At 40.3% G+C, this 20,398-nt stretch overlaps 1 protein-coding gene across 7 annotated transcripts in view; it reads left to right on the top strand.

Moving 5' to 3' along the window:
- The window catches only part of NCOA2 (nuclear receptor coactivator 2), a 212,934-nt gene extending 196,170 nt beyond the window's left edge, over nucleotides 1-16,764 (top strand). For 6 of the 7 annotated variants that reach the window (XM_075826133.1, XM_075826134.1, XM_075826139.1 and 3 more), the window contains 10 exons: nucleotides 759-968; nucleotides 3,289-3,504; nucleotides 4,697-4,823; nucleotides 5,770-5,932; nucleotides 6,064-6,345; nucleotides 6,881-6,970; nucleotides 7,289-7,736; nucleotides 11,085-11,259; nucleotides 11,813-12,011; nucleotides 16,570-16,764. In XM_075826133.1, the coding sequence (XP_075682248.1) occupies nucleotides 759-968; nucleotides 3,289-3,504; nucleotides 4,697-4,823; nucleotides 5,770-5,932; nucleotides 6,064-6,345; nucleotides 6,881-6,970; nucleotides 7,289-7,736; nucleotides 11,085-11,259; nucleotides 11,813-12,011; nucleotides 16,570-16,581 (1,922 nt within the window). In that variant the 3' untranslated portion in view covers nucleotides 16,582-16,764. The remainder of the gene's footprint in view (nucleotides 1-758; nucleotides 969-3,288; nucleotides 3,505-4,696; nucleotides 4,824-5,769; nucleotides 5,933-6,063; nucleotides 6,346-6,880; nucleotides 6,971-7,288; nucleotides 7,737-11,084; nucleotides 11,260-11,812; nucleotides 12,012-16,569) is intronic. The other variant, XM_075826140.1, reaches the window with a different exon arrangement.
- Nucleotides 16,765-20,398: the final 3,634 nt, after the last annotated feature.

Here is a 20,398-nt window from a genome sequence, read left to right as displayed (position 1 = left end):
AGCAGTAATAAACACGGTGTATATGTGCAGCAGTAATAAACACGGTGTATATGTGCAGCAGTAATAAACGTGGTATATATGTGCAGCAGTAATAAACGTGGTGTATATGTGCAGCAGTAATAAACGTGGTGTATATGTGCAGCAGTAATAAACGTGGTGTATATGTGCAGCAGTAATAAACGTGGTGTATATGTGCAGCAGTAATAAACGTGGTGTATATGTGCAGCAGTAATAAACGTGGTGTATATGTGCAGCAGTAATAAACGTGGTGTATATGTGCAGCAGTAATAAACGTGGTGTATATGTGCAGCAGTAATAAACGTGGTGTATATGTGCAGCAGTAATAAACACGGTGTATATGTGCAGCAGTAATAAACGTGGTGTATATGTGCAGCAGTAATAAACGTGGTGTATATGTGCAGCAGTAATAAACGTGGTGTATATGTGCAGCAGTAATAAACGTGGTGTATATGTGCAGCAGTAATAAACGTGGTGTATATGTGCAGCAGTAATAAACGTGGTGTATATGTGCAGCAGTAATAAACGTGGTGTATATGTGCAGCAGTAATAAACACGGTGTATATGTGCAGCAGTAATAAACACGGTGTATATGTGCAGCAGTAATAAACACGGTATATATGTGCAGCAGTAATAAACGTGGTGTATATGTGCAGCAGTAATAAACCTGGTGTATATGTGCAGCAGTAATAAACACGGTATATATGTGCTAGCATTCTTTTAACATTATGTCTACGCAGTGTTCAATAACGCCCGTGCTGCACAGCTTCAACTTGGAAGACTTTTACCAAACCAGAATGTACCATTAGACATCGGTTTACAAAACCAGACCAATGCTGGATCCTTCCAACCAATGAGGAATACCAGTCCCTTCTCTGCCATGCTACCTTCCGGAATGATCAACAGTCAGGGAATGATGGGAGGACAAGGTGGAGTGGGCAGTAGTCATGGTAGGTGGCATTTATGTGGATTTTGTATGTATTGCACATCATTTGACAATTTTCTTTTGTACCTGGAATCACCATACTGGATTATATCCTTTATTCATGAGAGGCCACTGTTGGTTCATTATCCAATAGATAGATGGATAGATAATTCTGTCAAGGTTATGTTTGACCCCAAGTGGTACTAAAAATATGCTAGCTAGTTATTTTTTTAATTAGAATTACTTTTATTTATTTTTAAAGCACCATTGATTCCAGGACGCTGTACGTATGCGTTGTAGGAGTGCAAAGTACCATACCTGTAACCATGAAAGAAACACAAAAAACAGAGCAGTGTAGCTCATGGCAACAGTAAGGGCTCATTTAGGCGAGCATGTAACTCGTCCGTGTGATGGCCGTTAAAACAATGGCCGTCGCACACACATGTATTTCAATGGGGACATTGACACGGCTGTTTTTTCAACGGAGCGTGTGAAGGGCCGGTGGAAAAATTGGACATGTCCTATTTCCTTGCGTTTTCATGCATCCCTACATAGACTAGTCTGAGGGATCCGTGATAACGCGTCCTGCAATGGTGCACCTCGGACGTGAAAAACATACGTTTTTCACGTCCGAAGTTGCACACGCTCGTCTGAAAGTTGCCTAAAATGTTGTAGAAAAGTATTTCCCAGTAACGTGATTTCATTTAATGGCATAACCATGTAAATACTACAGAATTAAATTTTAAGGTTTTCACCATGGTATCGGTTGATAACTCTTTCTTAGAACTTAGGATAACATGGGGACATTTCAGACTTTCAGGACATTTCTCAAGCTGGTATACCAAACACAGAGACGTTGCACTATTTAGAAACAAAAAGGTTAAAAATTATATATATATATTCAAAACCATGCAATACTTGATTATTAGCGAAATTACAATGTGTAAAAGATATCCTTAACAAATGTAATTTATGTCCACTAGGGGGAGCTATCTTGTCACTGTACAGTAACTTGTATGACACAAGTCCCACCTGGTAAAGCTCCTATAACTTGTTTACGAGTCACACGACCTCGCTATTTCATGTATACATGCCGTTATAAAAAAATGAATAATGTTCTTCCAGAGGAAAAAGTCATGTCAATGTTGCATGTAAATCTTCGTATCATGCAAGTTAATACTGTGACAAGTCTCTGTGTAGTCCTAGTCTGATGTTAAGATGTTACATCGAAGACCTTTCACCTCATGAATTTACCTTTTTTGTTTTTTTCCTTTTCCGATGACGTCCCGTACGTGCCTCCCATGATCCTTTTCTTCCTATTCAGTCTCCGTATGTACAGGACGTCATCTTCTACTGAGAATTTATGGTTCAAACACCCTGGGCTTGCTCCACACATGCGGAGTCCATTACTGCCAGAGTCCCTGCGTTTCGTATTACAATGAATGTAATGTGTACTGCGCATGCGTCTTAATCCTCATCCAATCGGAAACTCTGAATGGCTAGGAGGGAGAGCGGACCGGCTACAGAGGACAAAGGAACACAAAGGTGTGGCATGTGCAGCGCTGACCTGCTCTGCGCTGTTGCATGCAGGGAAATGTAGTTCTCAGTGTCATGCTGAAACTACAGGAAGAAGCAGATGTAAACATTTGAACGCCAAATAAAGTTTAAAAAAACCAAAAAACCCTTATTTTTAGAAATAGTGCTTCAGATGAAAGTTTTATAAATAATAAACGTGTTTAGGAAATTTTGTTCTTCGGAGACTCAGAAAGCCCCTTAAATACATCTGGTGTATATACATGTCTTCATGCTTCTGCTCATTTTTCTTTAAAGGGTTGGCTCATCTGAACAACCCCTTTTCATATGCCTTTTTAAGATATATGGATGTCATAGACGTGGGGTCATGAACGAAATCCTCACAGGGGAAATTAGCGGTCACACAGAGTTTGAGAAACATGACCCACGGCAACCAACTAATTGTCAGACCGACTTTTGTTTGAGATGGTAATGTGTAATCTGGCCATGAAAACTACAGATATGTGGCTGATAGTAGTCACAAGTGTGTCTATGGTAACTAAAAATTATTTCTGACCTAAGAATTAGTGAAAAGATTTATTCAATAACACTCCCAGCGAATTGTTATAACGGAAGTCCATCAAACATTTTCTTAATGGCCAATGCGTGATATGATGGTGAGTTTTGATGCTGTCCGTGATGCCCTTGTACCAAACCCCCTACATTATTGTGCAGCTCCTTTTGGACCACAAAATCATCTTCTGGGCTTGTTCATAAAGTGTGTTACGATTTTAAACTAAAATTTAATACTGGAATTATTGAATATTTTTCAGGAATGATGGGTGGAAGTGGCCCTAGGCCAACTTTACAGTCGACTGAGTGGGGTTCACAGGCGGCAAATGCTGTGAGGGCAGCATGTCCCACAACTGGCAATGCCATGAACCGGCCAATGCAGAGCATGATACGCAGTCCAACCTCCAGTATTTCAATGAGGCCGACCAACCAGGCATGTCCTAGGCCAATGATGCAGTCCCCGGTTATGAGTATGGGTAAGTCCGAGCACGTTGTATAGAAGCTTTGCTATATCTTAACCCCTTTCCGATAGTCATGTTTCATATTTTTTTTTCCTTCCCGCATTCCAAGGGCCATAACGTGCGGTAAAAATAACATGTTAACTCTATCCTGTGGGTCCAAACGATTCGGGCGACACCAAGTTGTAATAGTTGTTTTTTTTAATGTTTTACCATATAAATAACATCTGTTAAAAATTAGTTTGGTGTTGCCATATTCTGAGAACATTACTCTTTTTTTAGATTTCCGCCTATGGAGCTGTCTGAGGGCTTGTTTAATGCGGGGCGAGTTGTAGTTTTAATAGTACCAGTTTGGGTGCATATAACTTTTTAATCACTTTTAATTCCTTTTTTGGGGGGGGTGAGATGATCGAAAAGAGCAATTCTGGTGTTTTCTTATTTATTTTTTACGCCATTCACTGTGCGTGATAAATAATGTTATATTGTAATAGTTTGGACTTTAAGGGCCAGTTCACAGAGTTTTTTGGTGAGTTTTTTTAAGCGGAAAATGCCTCCCATTGATTTCAATGGGCGGTGGAGGCGGTTTTTTCCCATGAGTGGAAAAACCGGCTCGCAGGAAAAGGGACATGCCCCATCTTCAGGCGTTTACGCCTCTGACCTCCTATTGACATCAATGGGAGGCAGAGAAAGCGTGTTTCGCTGCGTTTTATGCCCAAGGCACTCAATGCCCGCGGGCGAAAATTGGCATCCAGGCAGAGGAAAATCTACCTCAAAATTCCAAATAGACTTTTGAGGCAGATTTTCCTCCTGCAAAAAACTCTGTGTGAACCCAGCCTTACGGACGCAGCGATGCTACTTCATAAAGGTTTTTTTTTAATTTACTTTTAATATTTCTATAGTAGTAAAAATATTTAACTTGTTTTAATAAAAAAAATAATAATAATTTGTCACCCTAGGGTGATAATATACTATAATCATTCCAGTTTCTTATTTTATCAAAGCAACACATAAAGATTACTATACACATGCTTTATTGTCTCTTAGGCGTAAGATTGCCCGCAGATGTTGGGCAGCAAATCCGTTGTTTATCAAGAACACGTGTTCCTAAAAACTTATTAGAAATGCTTTCTTAGTCAAAGATTTTACCGTACAAATTAACCATTGCATGTTACTGTGTCATTGACCAAGTTGTTTTTTTTTTCTTCTTAAGGAACTTCTGAACTAGAAATGAACCTGAGTGCACCACCCTATACCCAGCAGCAGGCGCCTCCTAACCAAACCGCTCCATGGCCGGATAGTATTTTGCCCATTGATCAAACTTTCAGCAATCAGAACAGGTATGTTTCTTACACACAGATCACACGAGGTCCAGTTTGATATGTGGCTAGAATGTGGAAACTATAGAACCGTAAGAATGTGATTAAAGAGGCTCTGTCACCAGATTTTGCAACCCCTATCTGCTATTGCAGCAGATAGGCGCTGCAATGTAGATTACAGTAACGTTTTTATTTTTAAAAAACGAGCATTTTTGGCCAAGTTATGACCATTTTTGTAGTTATGCAAATGAGGCTTGCAAAAGTCCAAGTGGGTGTGTTTAAAAGTACAAGTCCAAGTGGGTGTGTATTATGTGCGTACATCGGGGCGTTTTTAATACTTTCACTAGCTGGGCGCTCTGATGAGAAGTAACATCCTCTTCTCTTCAGAACGCCCAGCTTGTGACAGTGCAGATCTGTGACGTCACTCACAGGTCCTGCATCGTGACGGCCACATCGGCACCAGAGGCTACAGTTGATTCTGCAGCAGCATCAGCGTTTGCAGGTAAGTCGATCTTACCTGCAAACGCTGATGCTGCTGCAGAATCAACTGTAGCCTCTGCTGCCGATGTGGCCGTCACGATGCAGGACCTGTGAGTGACGTCACAGGTCTGCACTGTCAGATGCTGGGCGTTCTGAAGAGAAGAGGATGTTACTTCTCTTCACAGCGCCCAGCTAGTAAAAGTAGTAAACACGCCCCGATGTACGCACATAATACACACCCACTTGGACTTTTACTTTTAAACACACCCACTTGGACTTTTGCAAGCCTCATTTGCATAATTACAAAAATGGTCATAACTTGGCCAAAAATGCTCGTTTTTTAAAAATAAAAACGTTACTGTAATCTACATTGCAGCGCCTATCTGCTGCAATAGCAGATAGGGGTTGCAAAATCTGGTGACAGAGCCTCTTTAATGTCATCATTTGACTATTTAGTATGTGATGGTTTCAGTATTCTCATTTTTAGGCAGCAGTTCAGCTCGTCGGAAGACTTACATTGTCAACCGCCTTCTTCAGAATCACAGAACGAAGAGGGGAACCTGCTTGATCAACTTTATATGGCGTTACGTAATTTTGATGGTTTGGAGGAGATTGACCGAGCTCTTGGAATACCAGAACTAGTCAGTCAGGTAAAAGCTGGTTAACGATATAGTTTCTTATTTTATTTATTCATTTATTTATTTTTTATATTATAGGGTATTTATAGGATATAAAGTGGCGATTGTAGTTTAAATAAATGTTCTGTTTTTTTCTTTTTTAGAGTCAGACTGTTGATCCAGAATCATTCGTAGGTCAAGATTCAAACTTGATCATGGAACAGAAAGCACCACTGTATAACCATCCTTATACTGCTCAAGGGCAGATGGCTCAGAATAGCTACGTGCAAATGACGGATCCAAACTTCCACCCTATGGGACAGCGTCCAAACTATGGAATGCTGCGCATGCAAACCCGGCCTGGCTTGAGGCCCACTGGAATGGTACAAAACCAACCAAACCAGTTAAGGCTCCAGCTACAGCACCGGCTCCAGCAGGCACAGCAGGTACCCTTTTCTGACATTTTACTATGGATACTTTCTCTTTTCCCGAATGTCATTAAGCTTTAACATTAGATTGCATTATAACCATCTGAAAATGCAGTGTTCCCCCTTAAAGGCTCAATATTGTATTTAGTACAAGTACAGCTTCTATGTATCCGCTATAATTTGAAATGCGGCTTACAGCTCTGTCAGCTGGACTGACGGCTCAGATGACAACGGCTCCTAAACTTAGATTTGATCGGTACTATGGTTATATTGCGTTACAGGCACACAAACCGCTGTCAGCCGAGCCATCAGTCTATCTGACTGATTCAACTTACAGCGGCATTATGCGGCTTCTATGTATATTGGATACATAAAGGCTGCAGCACAAAAAATAAATACAATTTTTAAGAAATGTAAATTGGAAAAATGTATATAAACACAAAACACATACATTTAATAATAATAATAATAAAAAAAATGGTTACAAAGGTTGGCACAGCCTTTAAATGTACATTTGAAATTACTCTGACTCACAATTTTCTTTGTTTAATAGAATCGGCAACCACTAATGAATCCCATGAATAGTGTCTCCAACATGAACATGTCTATGAGGCCAGGTGTACCAGCACAGATGAGGGAGCAGGTAAAGCTTAGTGAATTACACATTTTAAGGTCGACCAGTCTCATTTTCCTTGGAGACGCACGTAATGTACATGATCTGAACATTTATGTTTGAGGTTTTGTTTTTTTACACGTTGTGACCTCTTTTTATTGTGCATTATTAGGAAATTATTGTAAATCCTATAAAGGTTCCGTGATCTGGGCTAGTTAGGAACTGAGTTGTATGTTGATGAGTTTCACGGACTTTAAGCATAATTAGGCTTTCTCTTTCGTCTTCAACACTTTATTGTGGAGTCATACATATTAATATTGAGGGTTAATCTACAATCTGTATTTGCAGGGACCCATCAATGCACAAATGATGGCTCAAAGGCAAAGGGAGATCTTGAGTCAGCACCTACGGCAAAGACAACTTCAACAACAGCAGCAGCAGCAGCAAGTGCAACACAGGGCCATGATGATGAGAGGACAAGGACTGTCTATGCCACCAAACATGGTGGCCTCTGCAGCCATGTCAGGATCAATAAGCAGCCCTCGGATACCACAAGCCAATGCACAGCAGTTTCCATTTCCTCCGAACTACGGTACTGGAATTCCATCCCCACCACCTTTCACCAGTCCTTTCTCCCCAGTGCCCCCCAGCCCTGGGTCACAGTCGCTCTCTCACAGCTCTTTGCATGGCTCCCAGATGAATCTGGCTAACCAAGGGATCATGAGTATGGGAGGACAGTATGGGCCTGTCTTGAATCCCCAAATTCAACACAATGCCTTCCAGTTTGCCAGCTCAGGTACCACCTTCCACTTTTAAGTGCAGGTCTTGCTTAACCTCTTTAGTGTCGCTAGGCCTGCAACCTATTGCAAAGCAGTACATTGCAGTCCAGCCCCTTACTTATGATGGGGTTTTAAGTATCAGCAGTCTTCATAGGCTTGACGAGTTCTTGGAAGTGACTGGGTGGCAAACAAAGAACCAGTCTTTGCACAGTAGTCATGGCAAGTTTTTCACTCTTATATCTGCTACTATCATTTTTTTATTTCTTTTTTTCGTTTTCGACAGCCTAAAGATTTAAACCTGGTTCATGAACTTAATGGCTCTTGTTCCTAGTAAATGAATCCATCTACATATATATTGTTTCATCCTACAAAATAACTGACCCCAATTGGAGAATGCAGTGGATTCACTTTCAGCATTTACAAGAGTGAAAATAGTCAAATAATTCTCATTATTCTCTTGATCCCTGCAACTAAAGGATGGTTCCAAATATCTGAGATGTCGGAGTATTTAACTGCATGTGATTACTAACATGTCATTAACATCCATTGACCGATCTAATACATCTCCTAGATTTGTTTTAACCTGTGAATACTAGGCCAGTACACCGAATTTGCCAAGCCTATAAACATAAATTAGCTTTGTCATTACTGTGCTTGTATGAAGATTTCTGCTGCTGTGTTTCTGGTGTGGACCTGTCCTGTGCTTCGATCATGTCTTTATGTGTTCCTACACATTACCTCCATGTCTTTGGTCTGGCTTCTTGTGTGCTTTCCCTTCCACTTTTAATGCCTCGATTTTCATGGTGGACCAACCATATTGCCACCACTCACCTGTATGTCAGATAAGGACTAGATGACATAGGGCAGTGGCTGATTGACCAGACTATTACACACAGACATCATTCCGGAGTAATACTGCTGAGAGGGCTACATAAAGCTAGGGACTTAAAGGCATGGTGTTGCCAGAAAAACATGTTGTTTTTTTTTTAATTAAACATTTAGTGTGTGGGTGATTAAACATTGTTCAAATTTTTTTTATTTTTTTCACGAGTCAGGAAATATTATAAATTATTTCTAATTTATAATACTACCCATTTTTGGTCACTAGATGGAGCTATTTCCCAAAATTGCAGCATTGCAAAATTGGGTTAAAAGCCCTCGCTCTAGTGAGCTCTCAGCATCCCCCCCTCCTTTATCCTGGCTAGTGCCGGGATAAACGAGGGGTTTGAACGGTGTAACCTCCTACACTGTGTGTCGCCATTTTTTGAGCTAACACACAGCGTAGTAGGTTTACATACAGTAGTAAACACACACAAACACGAACATACATTGAAATCTCTTACCTGCTCCTGCCGCCGCGGCTCCCTCCGGCCCGTCCGCTCCGTTTGCTGCCGCTGGTCCAAGTGCACAAATCCGTAAGCCGCGACCGGAAGTAGTAATATTACTGTCCGGCCGCGACTTCCGGTCCACAGGAAAATGGCGCCGGACGGCGCCAATTTCGAATTGGACTGTGTGGGAGCGGCGCATGCGCAGTTCCCACACAGACGCCGTACACTGAAGTCAATGGGACGGGAGCCGTTCGCAGTCCCTATGGGACTGTGGCTGCCGTATTCCATGTCTGTATGTGTCGTTAATCGACACACACAGAAATGGAACAAAAAATGGCAGCCCCCATAGGGAAGAAAAAGTGTAAAAATAAGAAAAAGTAAAACACAAACACACAAATGAATATAAACGTTTTTAATAAAGCACTAACATCTTTAACATATAAAAAAATAATTTGTGATGACACTGTTCCTTTAAAGAGGCCCTGTCCGCAGATAAGTGCCCTATCTCCTACATAATGTGATCAGCACTGTAATGTAGATAACAGCAGTGGTTTTTATTTTGAAAAACTGTCATTTTTGAGCAAGTTATGAGCAATTTTAGATTTATGCTAATGACTTTCTTAATAGACAACTGTGCGCTTTTTTACTTTTTACCAACTGGGCGTTGTACATAGGAGTGTATGAGGCTGACCAATCAGTGACCAATCAGCATCATACACTTCTCATTGTTCCGGCTCAGCTTCTTTCACTGCACAATCACACTGGAACAATGAGAAGTGTATGACGCTGATTGGTCACTGATTGGTCAGCCTCATACACTCCTATGTACAACACCCAGTTGGTAAAAAGTAAAAAACGCCCAGTTGTCTATTAAGAAACGAATTAGCATAAATCTAAAATTGCTCAAAAATGATAGTTTTTCAAAATAAAAACCACTGCTGTTATCTTAATTACAGCGCCGATCACATTATGCAGGAGATAGCGCACTTATAATCGGATGACAGAGCCTCTTTAACTATGAAGGAAATAGTCGCACCTGGCCTGGGTGGGGCCCATCAATGGTTACCAGTACAAGTGGCATGTAGTGGTTTGAGTTCATTGTATAGATTTTGAATAGGGGCCCAGGAACTTTAAAGGGTAACTAAACTTTAAAAAAAATGTAGATCTGTCATAGTGATATGTCAGAAGTCTTGATCAGTAAGGGTCTGAGAACTGAGACCCGCACCGATCGGTAAGCCGAGCGAGTGGTGTACGGGGTTAGTAGAAAGTCTAGGAGTCTTTTCGAGGAAAACCGATCAGAAACAAAGTGGCACAGCGCTCACCCGCGTGCTTTTTTTCTAGCGATCAGTGGGGGTCTCGGTTCTCAGACACCACCAATCAAAACTTCTGACATGTCAAAAGATTTTTTTTAAATGAAGTTACACTTTAAGTTACACCTTTACATACAGCACTTGACTATCACAGATTGCAAATTGTTGTAGGACTGCCCTATGGCTTAAGTATGGATAAATGTAGGACATTTTCACATGCACATGTTCTGTAGCCATGGTCTTTTAGCTTATCATACAGACCGGTCATAGATCAATAAGTAAAGAGAAAGACGTCTTAGCGTAGTAAATATATTTAGATTGTCGACTGTGTTACTGTCTTGCTGTATAGTGAGCACCTATACATCTCAGCCACCTTTCTAGTATTCATGAGCACTAGTAAAAATGACTAAAAGCAGAATTTTAAATTTTATGCTATTTGGATTATTGGTGCACTGGTAAACATTCTCAAGAATCAAAATTCGATAAAAAAAAATAAAAAAATTGCTTATATCATTTCTTAAACTTGACTGAAGCAGCAAGGTATTACTTCACTTGTTTACTATGGCTATGCATTCATACATCTCTCCCAAAAGATCTTACCATTTCTGCAGTGCTTTGGGGTCTCTTTGGTTGGTGTTAGTGGGTGCTTTAGAGTGCTTGTCTTTTTGTTTGATGTATTGCATGCTGTATAAAATGTGACCGAAGTCTAAAAAAATGTGTTCTTTAGGAATGAGCCAGCAGTCGGACCCTGGGTTTACTGGTGCAACTACTCCTCAAAGCCCGATTATGTCACCCAGAATGGCCCATACCCAGAGTCCCATGATGCAACAGTCGCAAGCCAACCCATCGTACCAATCAGCTGACATGAATGGATGGGCACAGACAAATAATGGAGGAAACAGGTATGAAGTCAGGATACTATTGCACACCTGTCTCATGTTTACTTATGTGTAAATATTCTGAACGAAATGAAGCACTCCGGTAAAAAAAATAATTCTCATTTGATTCGTTCATAATGGGCATCCGGTAAATAGCTGTGCAGTAAATTTTCTTGCCGGTGGCTCTCTCTGTATTAGCAGTTCCTTCAGTTGTACTACGCGACCCGCACACTCTCTATGAAAAATTCTGTGTCTCCAGTGTGGATCGGAAGTCCGTCTCCCTATTCATTCCTGTAAGACTCCACATTGAGGCTCTCCTAAGACTGCAAGGAGACGGACTATATCAGTTGGGGTTGCGTAATACCAACGAAGGAACGAAGCTGATAATTTCTATAGAAAGCCACTGGTAAGAAAAGTTACTGCACAGATATTTACCAAAATCCCCATTTTAATTGGACAAAACGATAAAAAAAAATTCCCAGAGTGCTTCTTTAATATTTAGGTGATCTAATCTAGATGTAGACACCAGGGTTTGTTGTACTGAAGTAACTTTCTATAATGTTATTTTGTCTTTCAGTATGTTTTCTCAACCATCTCCACCACACTTTGGTCAACAAACTGGTTCTGGCATGTATAATACCAATATGAACATCAACGTCTCTATGGCGACCAATGGAAACGGCATGAATAGCATGAATCAGATGGCTGGACAGATCAATATGACTTCAGTGACCTCTGTGCCTACATCAGGGTTGTCCTCTATGGGTCCGGAGCAGGTAAGCGCAATACCGTTTTTAACTTTTTATGATCGAAACTTGTGCTGATGCAAATTTTTTTAGCTATTCGCCCCACCTTGATTTCAACCCAGGAACAAGGCCATGGTATCGATACAATATTGCATCTGAGCCTAGTGTAGAGACTTGTGTTCCTGAAATTTGGCAAATAGTACAGCTTAGGCTCTGTTCACATCCGCGTTGGGGTCCCGTTCTGACGTTCCGTCTGAGGTTTCCATCAGAACGGGACCCTGAGCAGACACAAACTCACACCGACGGAAACCAGGGGTTTCCATGACCATCACGATTGATTTCAATAGTGATGGATCCAGTGCCCGTGGTTTCCGTTTGTCTCTTTTGTGCACCGGACCCGTCGTTTTGCCGGAATCAATAACATAGTCGACTTTATCGCACCCTGCTGCGCCGGTGACCACATAATGCCAACCCATTGGTGTGCCACATTTGTAGATATTCCATTCTGTAGTTCCTGCAAATACAAACTATAGCAGGGCAATGCAAACATGTTCGCCTTAACAGTGACTATATACAAATGTACCTGCCATACAATATTGGCTACCTCTGCTCCGCTTTCTGCTTCTGTGTTTGTGAAACGCTATAGCCTTATTCACACGGCGCAAAAATACAAACTTCATTGTAAACGTGTCAAAAACGCTAGTGCTTTTGTAAAGCGCTTTTTAAAAGAGGCGTTTTTGTGCGCGTTTTTTGCGTGTAATTGGGACTCCCATTGACTATGGGAATTAGGCGCGTTTTTGGCGCCAAGAATTGACCTGTCGCTTCTTTTTTTACACAATGCGTTTTTTAAACGCGCACGTAAAAAAACCCGCCGTATGCACTACAATGCATGTAAAAATTCCATCTTTGTTCACCCATCAAAAGTGTACAACTAATGACATTTTGGTTTTGAAAACCCCGTCCACACTTATTGAACTGTTAATTTCCGCAGATTTGCGGTGCAGGATCCACACAGGCATTTTGCGACATCCTAACATACCCTAAAAGCGATGCTCCCGTGTAAAATCGCTGTTTACGTAGGTTATTTAGTTGTATATTTGATTTATGGAGCAGCCATATTTTACGTTTCTTTGGGACCTGTAATGTCAGTTCTTGCAGTGGTAAAAGTGCTTGTTTTTATGTGCCCTTAGCTTGTTCACATATAACATTAACTTCAAAAAGTGACCCTTGTCCCCCACCCATTTCATTGCGTTTAACTTACGGCTGGAGTTCTATGAATAATTGAATATACTGCTGGAAAGAGTAATGGTTGGGAGATGACTTCACAAACCTTAAACTTGCACTACTACCAATTAACCTTAAGTATACGGCTGGTCTGTGTAACCTTTATCCTCTGGGGCTTAGTACTAAAAGCAATATACCATTTACTGGGGTTCAGCTTTGTGAAATATCATGATGATTTAATATGTAAGCCATGGCTTGAGCAGATATTTTACATTAAGGCCTCATCCACATCTGCGTTGGGGGCTCTGTTAGGGGCCTCTGTCGCAGATCCGACCAAAAGTACCGGAAACAATAGCGTGTCATGTTGCGCTATTGTTTTTGGTAAAACCACGGAGATCCCAGCAGAAACCAGACAGAACCCATTAAATTCAATGGGTTCCTCCGGCCGCCTATGGTGTCTGTGGTGCAACAGAACTGGCGCTTCCGGTTTTTGCCTTGTTTTGCTGCCTCTGATGGAGCAGAACAATGGCATGTCAAACGCTGGAGAGAACCCAGCCTAATTTTAGCTTGGCTACACTTTCCAGAGATACCACTGAATAACTCATGATAAACAGTGCCGTGTCGCTGGTGTACCCCTAGTTTACACTTATGGGTTATGTAGGAACAAGAAGAGGGATGGCTGCACCTACTATTACATATGGCAGAAGTGTGAGAGAGACATCGAGTACCTCCTAGTTGTCTAGATAATAATAAACCGCGCTTACCTACAGTAGTAAGTCCACTATTCTCTACTAAGGTCCTCTGCGTCATTACTTCTAAAGAAGCCACCAATCTTCTGGGTGACCACGCTTTACTCCAGTAACCCTGCACCTGCATGATGCCAGGCTCACATTTTCTGAGTTGCTGGCTTGTAGGTGGTGAAGGGGGCTGGTTTTATTATTTGCAACACCGAGTAGTGGTGAATTGTTTTATTAGAATTAAAATTCCATTGTGGATGTTTTTCCCTTTTTATAATTGGATCTCAGATCCCATAACTGACAATTTCTGATGAGGAGACACTGGACTTTCTCCCGCGGCTGCTTCTAGTCCCCATTAGATCCACTGTTTTATGTGACGCTTTATTCCCTGTCATGGCTGGATCTACGCTTGACCTTTTATAGATAAAACCCCAGGACCACAAGCTTAGAAGAAGTCATTGAAATGCTTACATTTTACGTCAAGTTTCCCCCTTCCAAATCCTTGCGATGCTTATGTTTTAGGACAACAGGCTTTTCAGGTTTGTCTTTTTTTACGGTGATCGTAACTTTTTTTTTATTTGTCCTTATGTAAATATTTAATGGGAACATTTTTTTTTGTTTAAGTAATAGTTTAATCTTTCTAACCCACCACCCTACACGCAGGTTTTATGAGATTTGATTTATTGTGCTAATCGGTCTGTTAAACCAGCCAGATTAATAATTTAAGCCTGTCCCCATTAGTCATTCCCCTTTAAGCAAGTCTACCTCTCATGCGCTAATACTGTAACCTCACCATGAAGTTGTATGTCGTCTATACATTTGTTTTTCCACCATGGCATAGTGTGACATTCAGTTTTGGTTGGTATTCAGTTGGTTCGGTCACTTCCATTCATTGTTCCCCTTTACTGGTCAAAACTCTGTTCTGCCTGTAGCAATAATTACCGCTACTCAATGACAACCCTTCTCTATGTTGTGCCCTATTAGGACGTATTGGTGTAATACCGGCTCATATGAACCAGAACAGCGAGCAGCTGCCGCTCCAGGGGACCGGGCCGGTCTATGCATTATATGCTCAGATATTCATTTGAATGGCCGCGATGTGGTATTACATCTACCCTGCTGCCACTTTCCCCGGTGAGAACAGCTGATCGCTGCTCTGTTTTCAGGAGACAACCCCTATAATGAAACTAGAAAAAAAAAATCTATCGCACACCAATGAAGACTATTCAGTTTTAGACATTTTCATGTGTTCATACGGTTTAGAATAAATAAACAAGCCAAACACTTTCCACACCACTTGCTGTAGAAAGTAGATGGAAACAATGGATTCCTACCATTCAGACAGAGGATTGGAATGATATTTTGGAGTCCCATCTTCATGTTTCCCCATCCGCAAACAATAAAATGATCCAGTTATGTATAATACACCAGGCATATTTGACCCCGGTTAGGATATTCAAAATGGGACAATTGCCTTCTTCAGTCTGTCTGAGATGCCATGTCCCGGAAGCAGATTTTTGGCATATGATGTGGTCATGTACCATCATTAGGGACTTTTGGAATGACATACTATCCCTGTTATCGTCCTTATTACATGTAGGTATCCCTTTATGTCCTAAGATATGTTTGTTTGGTGTACTGGATGGGGAGACATGGAATCACCACACTAGAATTTTTTTGAGAGAAACTCTGTTTCTAGCACGAAAAACTATAGCACAACATTGGATGAATGATCGACCTCCATCCATTGGTCATTGGAAGGGATTGGTGAATTCTGTAATACCTTTCGAGCAGGTTGTATTTCTCAATCGTGGTTGTAGTACGAAGTTTTCTAAAGTTTGGGATATTTGAAACTACTCCCCTTTGACAGTCAGCCCCTCCGCTGGTTCACCAGATACTGGGATGTAGTAACTTAGGTGACCCGCATTTTTGTTGTGTATCTCCTTGAACTTGCTGTGCCTGATTTATTAGATGCTCGTGGGTGACACCGGTCCCAGGCTATTTTGTTTTCTTTTATTTCTGTTCTTGTTTTTTGTCCTTTTATTGTAATGGTCATTCATACTTCATTGTAAACCAGTCTAAGCGCCATTGTTGATGGCATATTGTATTCCCAGAATATACTGTCTGGTCTCATTACTTGACTTGCTGTATATAAATTTCCTTGTTCCAATGTGATGTATTTTACATTTAGATGTGTGACTGATTTTATACTTGTTACTGCAACAGTTCTTAATAAAACGAGTTTAAAAAAAAAAAACAAGCCAAACACTATTTGGTTATGTTCACACAGTGCCGGTGGATTTGCGGCAGAAATCCAAGGCTTATCTCGGATTTCTGTCTCCGATTTGCAGTTTGCACATGCAAATTAGACCCATTCAATGAGACAAATCTGCGTGTGTCAATCTGCCGGCTTTTCCGTGCGAATTTCGGTGCAGAATCTGCGTAAAATGATCCGCTAAAGGAGGAACATTTTTCATAATCCAATATTGAACGGTGAACATATTAGATAATCAGAAAAAGGGCTCGAATAACGTAAGGATTCTCTAACGGCAAATCACAATGACGTATCGCGCTTTGCTTTGATTAACATATTTAACTGCTTGTATTTTTCTTTTTGTTTTTTGTAGAAATACTGCTGACCCTGAAGATGCCGGGGATGTGTTGTCTTTCTGCTGACCAGCTGGAACCTTTCTCTGGTCTGGAAGAGTTCCGTCACCTTGGTATTGTTCTTATGGACTGGTGTGAGATGCCGGCTTGCAGGCCCTTGTTGAGGTGACTTGACCTGCCTCCAGATTCAAAGCTGAAGTTGTGTTTTCCGTGATGCAGCCGTGTGGAGCGAGAATACAGACAGGTGGCCGTCTGTTCACTGCATTCACCTTAGTGCGACTTAGATACCTGCTGCGGAGTCATTATGGACAGGCAAATTTCATTGGACTATTTGAAATGAATGTATTTAATTGTATGTATTTAAGGAAAACTATGCTTTTTATTTTTGCTTTTTGTTTTTTTTTTTCCATTTTCCTCTTTTCTCAAGTTTTTGACACTGGTTTCTAACCTTCTATTTCTTGGGCTTTTAGCCCATTAGATACTTTTTACTACCACATGAAGGCTTTTCCCCCCTTTTCCCTAATTTTGAAAATGTAATTTTTTTTATTTGTGGGTGGGAAGTTATAAATTTATGGGTGAAAGCCAGGTTATTACTAAAATGCACCACAGCAAAGCATGACTAAATTAACTTAACGGCACTGTGGATTCCTATTCTACACCTACACAAACGGGGTATTTCATAGAAAATGGTTTAGGTAGGCAGGTTTTATTTTTGACTACTCTTTTAGATGTGGATGTTTTTCTGAGGCTAGTCAATTGTAGCAGGGAGTGTACAATGATCTCTAAAATATATATATTCTATCAATCATTTGTGGAACGGCCTTCTGCTGTTTCTATCCGTGCTTTGCTGTGCATTATAATTACGTATAGCTGAATGTGAATTTTCTTTTTTTAAATTAAAATTTATGGGGTGCAAATATTTTTACACCCTTCTTTTTTTTTTTTTTCGTTCATTAAAGAACAAGCATGTCACTTACAGTTGCTTTCAGTGATGCCACTTCTACACACTGTAGTTGTTGAAATAAAGGTATCAGGCCGAGGGGTTAATCTGTGGATAGCCTCGACATCTCTGTTTAATCCCCCCCCCCCCCACCACCACCACTATTACTGAAATATGAACTTTCAAAGAATCTTTATGAAATCCAACTTTTTCGAACTCTTCAGGTTTAATTTTCCTAGAACAGGGTGGATTTTTTTTTATGGTACATAAAAAATAGCTTCTGTGTAACCGAGCAATAATTTAAGTTGAAAAGAGGTTTTTTTTTTGTAAACTTTTTGTTTTGTAAAAAAAAAATGTTGTCAATTGAAAAAAATAAAAAAGGTACTTCAGTATTAAATAGGTAATTTCTAACTGTGGCCGCTGCGTGACTTTCATGGTCACAACGCTTTTGATAGAACTAGTTTGTAGGCATAACCCTTTCTAAATTCAATGTCCTGCTTCAAATTCTGTATATTCTGAGGTGTACTAGTCTAGAGCGCAACAATCTTTTAATTTTTTAACCCTAGAAAGTAAAACTGTTTTTAGAAGAGATCACCCTGTAATTTACTTTGCAAACCATTGATGAGAAAGCCATCGGCCTCTTGCAGACAATGGCATTGGTATTTGAGAATTGCTTCACGTTGAGACGGGGGATGGTAGTGAAAGCCGGTGAAATGTTTAAGCAGCCCTGTGACGTTTGTGTTCATGCTCTAAGCTGTACTAAAACAATTCAATTTTTACTGTGCCCCTTTATTTGCCCTAATGCAACAAAAAAAAAAAATGTGCTATGAGTTAATCAGAATAATTTTAATGTTGCACTTTTTGGTAAAAAAAAAAAAAAAGTCAACTCTGCTTGACTTTGTTCTTAAACCGCTTCTCAGGGACTAAGAAAATGTATTGCAGTGAGCACTCGAAGATCTCGAGGACCATGGATGTTTATGCGGAGTGCCTCCACAGACCACGAGTAAAGCTCTGCTAAACTTAATAGGGGTAACAATCTGATCACTAGGTGTGTGCATTGCAATAAACAGGAAAGTCCCTGTGAACCCCTTTTAAGAACTGGATGTCACGGAGCTTGTTTTAAGATTGCTTATTTATATACAACCTATTCTATAATAAGAATTATACTCTACTAAATATCCAACCTGAAAATGTTAAAGTATATTTTGTGGATGTTGTTTTTTTTTTTTGTTTTTATTATTTATCCTGTAATTACATTTAAAAAGAACATTTGGCTATGTCAATGGTTTTCACAGATATGATAAAATGTACCTGCCACCCAGAGAAGGTAATTTATGGGTTATTGCAATCCTATAAAGTAGTGACCTTTCTAAAGAGCAGACTTGGTGCTGCAGTAAAGTTTTTACATTTTCACTTCTAATCACGCTTAATCTCACATTAATTCACATTTTTCACCCTGTGTCTGAATAGGTTCAACATTCTGTGTGAGTTAATTTCTTAATTATAAAGATATAATAAGACATTAATCTTCACATAATTATGGACCTAAAAAAAATCAGATGGCGGTGATTCACTTTAAAGGAGAACTGTACCCACAAATTATCTATCACTAAGTTCCCCTCATTCCCTGCAGCACCAGTGTTTTTGGAAGAATTGTTCTTTCCACCAGTGGCTGCATTTGTTTCATACATATAACCACAATTTTCTTGCCCCCTTATGACTGTATTGTGCATCTCCCAGTCTTGCTCATGTTCATATGTTTTTACACACGTATACCTCACTTGGCTAATTCACAAAGAGAACCATGCTCCTGTTTAGAAGTTTGATCAAGCAGTGTGTCCCGGTGTGTGGATCTGCAAGAATTGCACTTTTTGGACATAGATATGTAAATTATTACTTTTTACCGCTCCCCCACCCATTAGTCAGATTTCAGTAAATTACGTTTCACATCATAATTCTATTCTAAGGAGAGCTGTAAATCCACATCGAAAATGTTCCTTGTACAGGCCTGTTCCCATATTGCAAATGAATTAATTTGTTACACAATTAAAATCTTTCTGGAATTGTGTGGTTTTTATTCAATGCATATTCCATCTGACTTGTGACTCTTATCAATTTGACTCTGTTCTTTCCCTCCTCCATATATTTTGAATCCACTTTGTTGAGCACCAGGCATAGATTTTTTTTTAATCTTTTCTTTTTATACAATGCTAACCAATCAATGTGAAAGGCAAATAATGTGAAATCTCTTTACCTGTTACAGTAACTTAAAGCAGTATAATCATTGAGGTTAGGGGTAGGCAACCTTAGAGAGGTGGAGATCTACTGTTGAAATTTGGGAGGGTCTTGAGAGCTACTTGGTACTGAGTTGGGACCGGACAATGGGGGGGGGGGTAATAGTGTCGTAGTAGTTAGGGTCGTTGCTAGGGTCTTAAATGACATGGTCCCATGATGGGTATTAATTTTTAAATTCAGCGCTACAGAGCATACGGGAAACTACAACACTACATAACAATTACATCCAGTGACTCACAGGTGACGTCTTCTCTGATGTAGATGTAGTCTTTCTTCATCTTCTCCATCTGTCCCATACCGCCATGAACACTTCATCGGCCACGACTCATCTCTGTAGATATTGCTCTCTATCAATGATCGTGCCCAGAAAATAATTGTAACAATCAAAGTGCCCCCATATTCATACCTCCCAACCTTTAATAAAAGCAAAGAGGGACAGAGTAAGGCGGCACATGCTCGATCACCGCTCCTTTCAAATTTCTACCAGCCGCAGTCTTACGGCTGGGGTGAGCAGTCGGACCCTCACCAATCTAGCTTTTATTACGTATCCACTGGATAGGTGAAAAATATGCTATAGGCTGAAATACCACTTTAAGGTCTAAATGAGGTCCGTT

Source organism: Rhinoderma darwinii, chromosome 5, assembly GCF_050947455.1.
Source record: "Rhinoderma darwinii isolate aRhiDar2 chromosome 5, aRhiDar2.hap1, whole genome shotgun sequence".
Taxonomy (NCBI): domain Eukaryota; kingdom Metazoa; phylum Chordata; class Amphibia; order Anura; family Rhinodermatidae; genus Rhinoderma; species Rhinoderma darwinii.
Note: the sequence above shows the minus strand (reverse complement) of the source record. Positions and strands in the feature narration are given on the sequence as shown.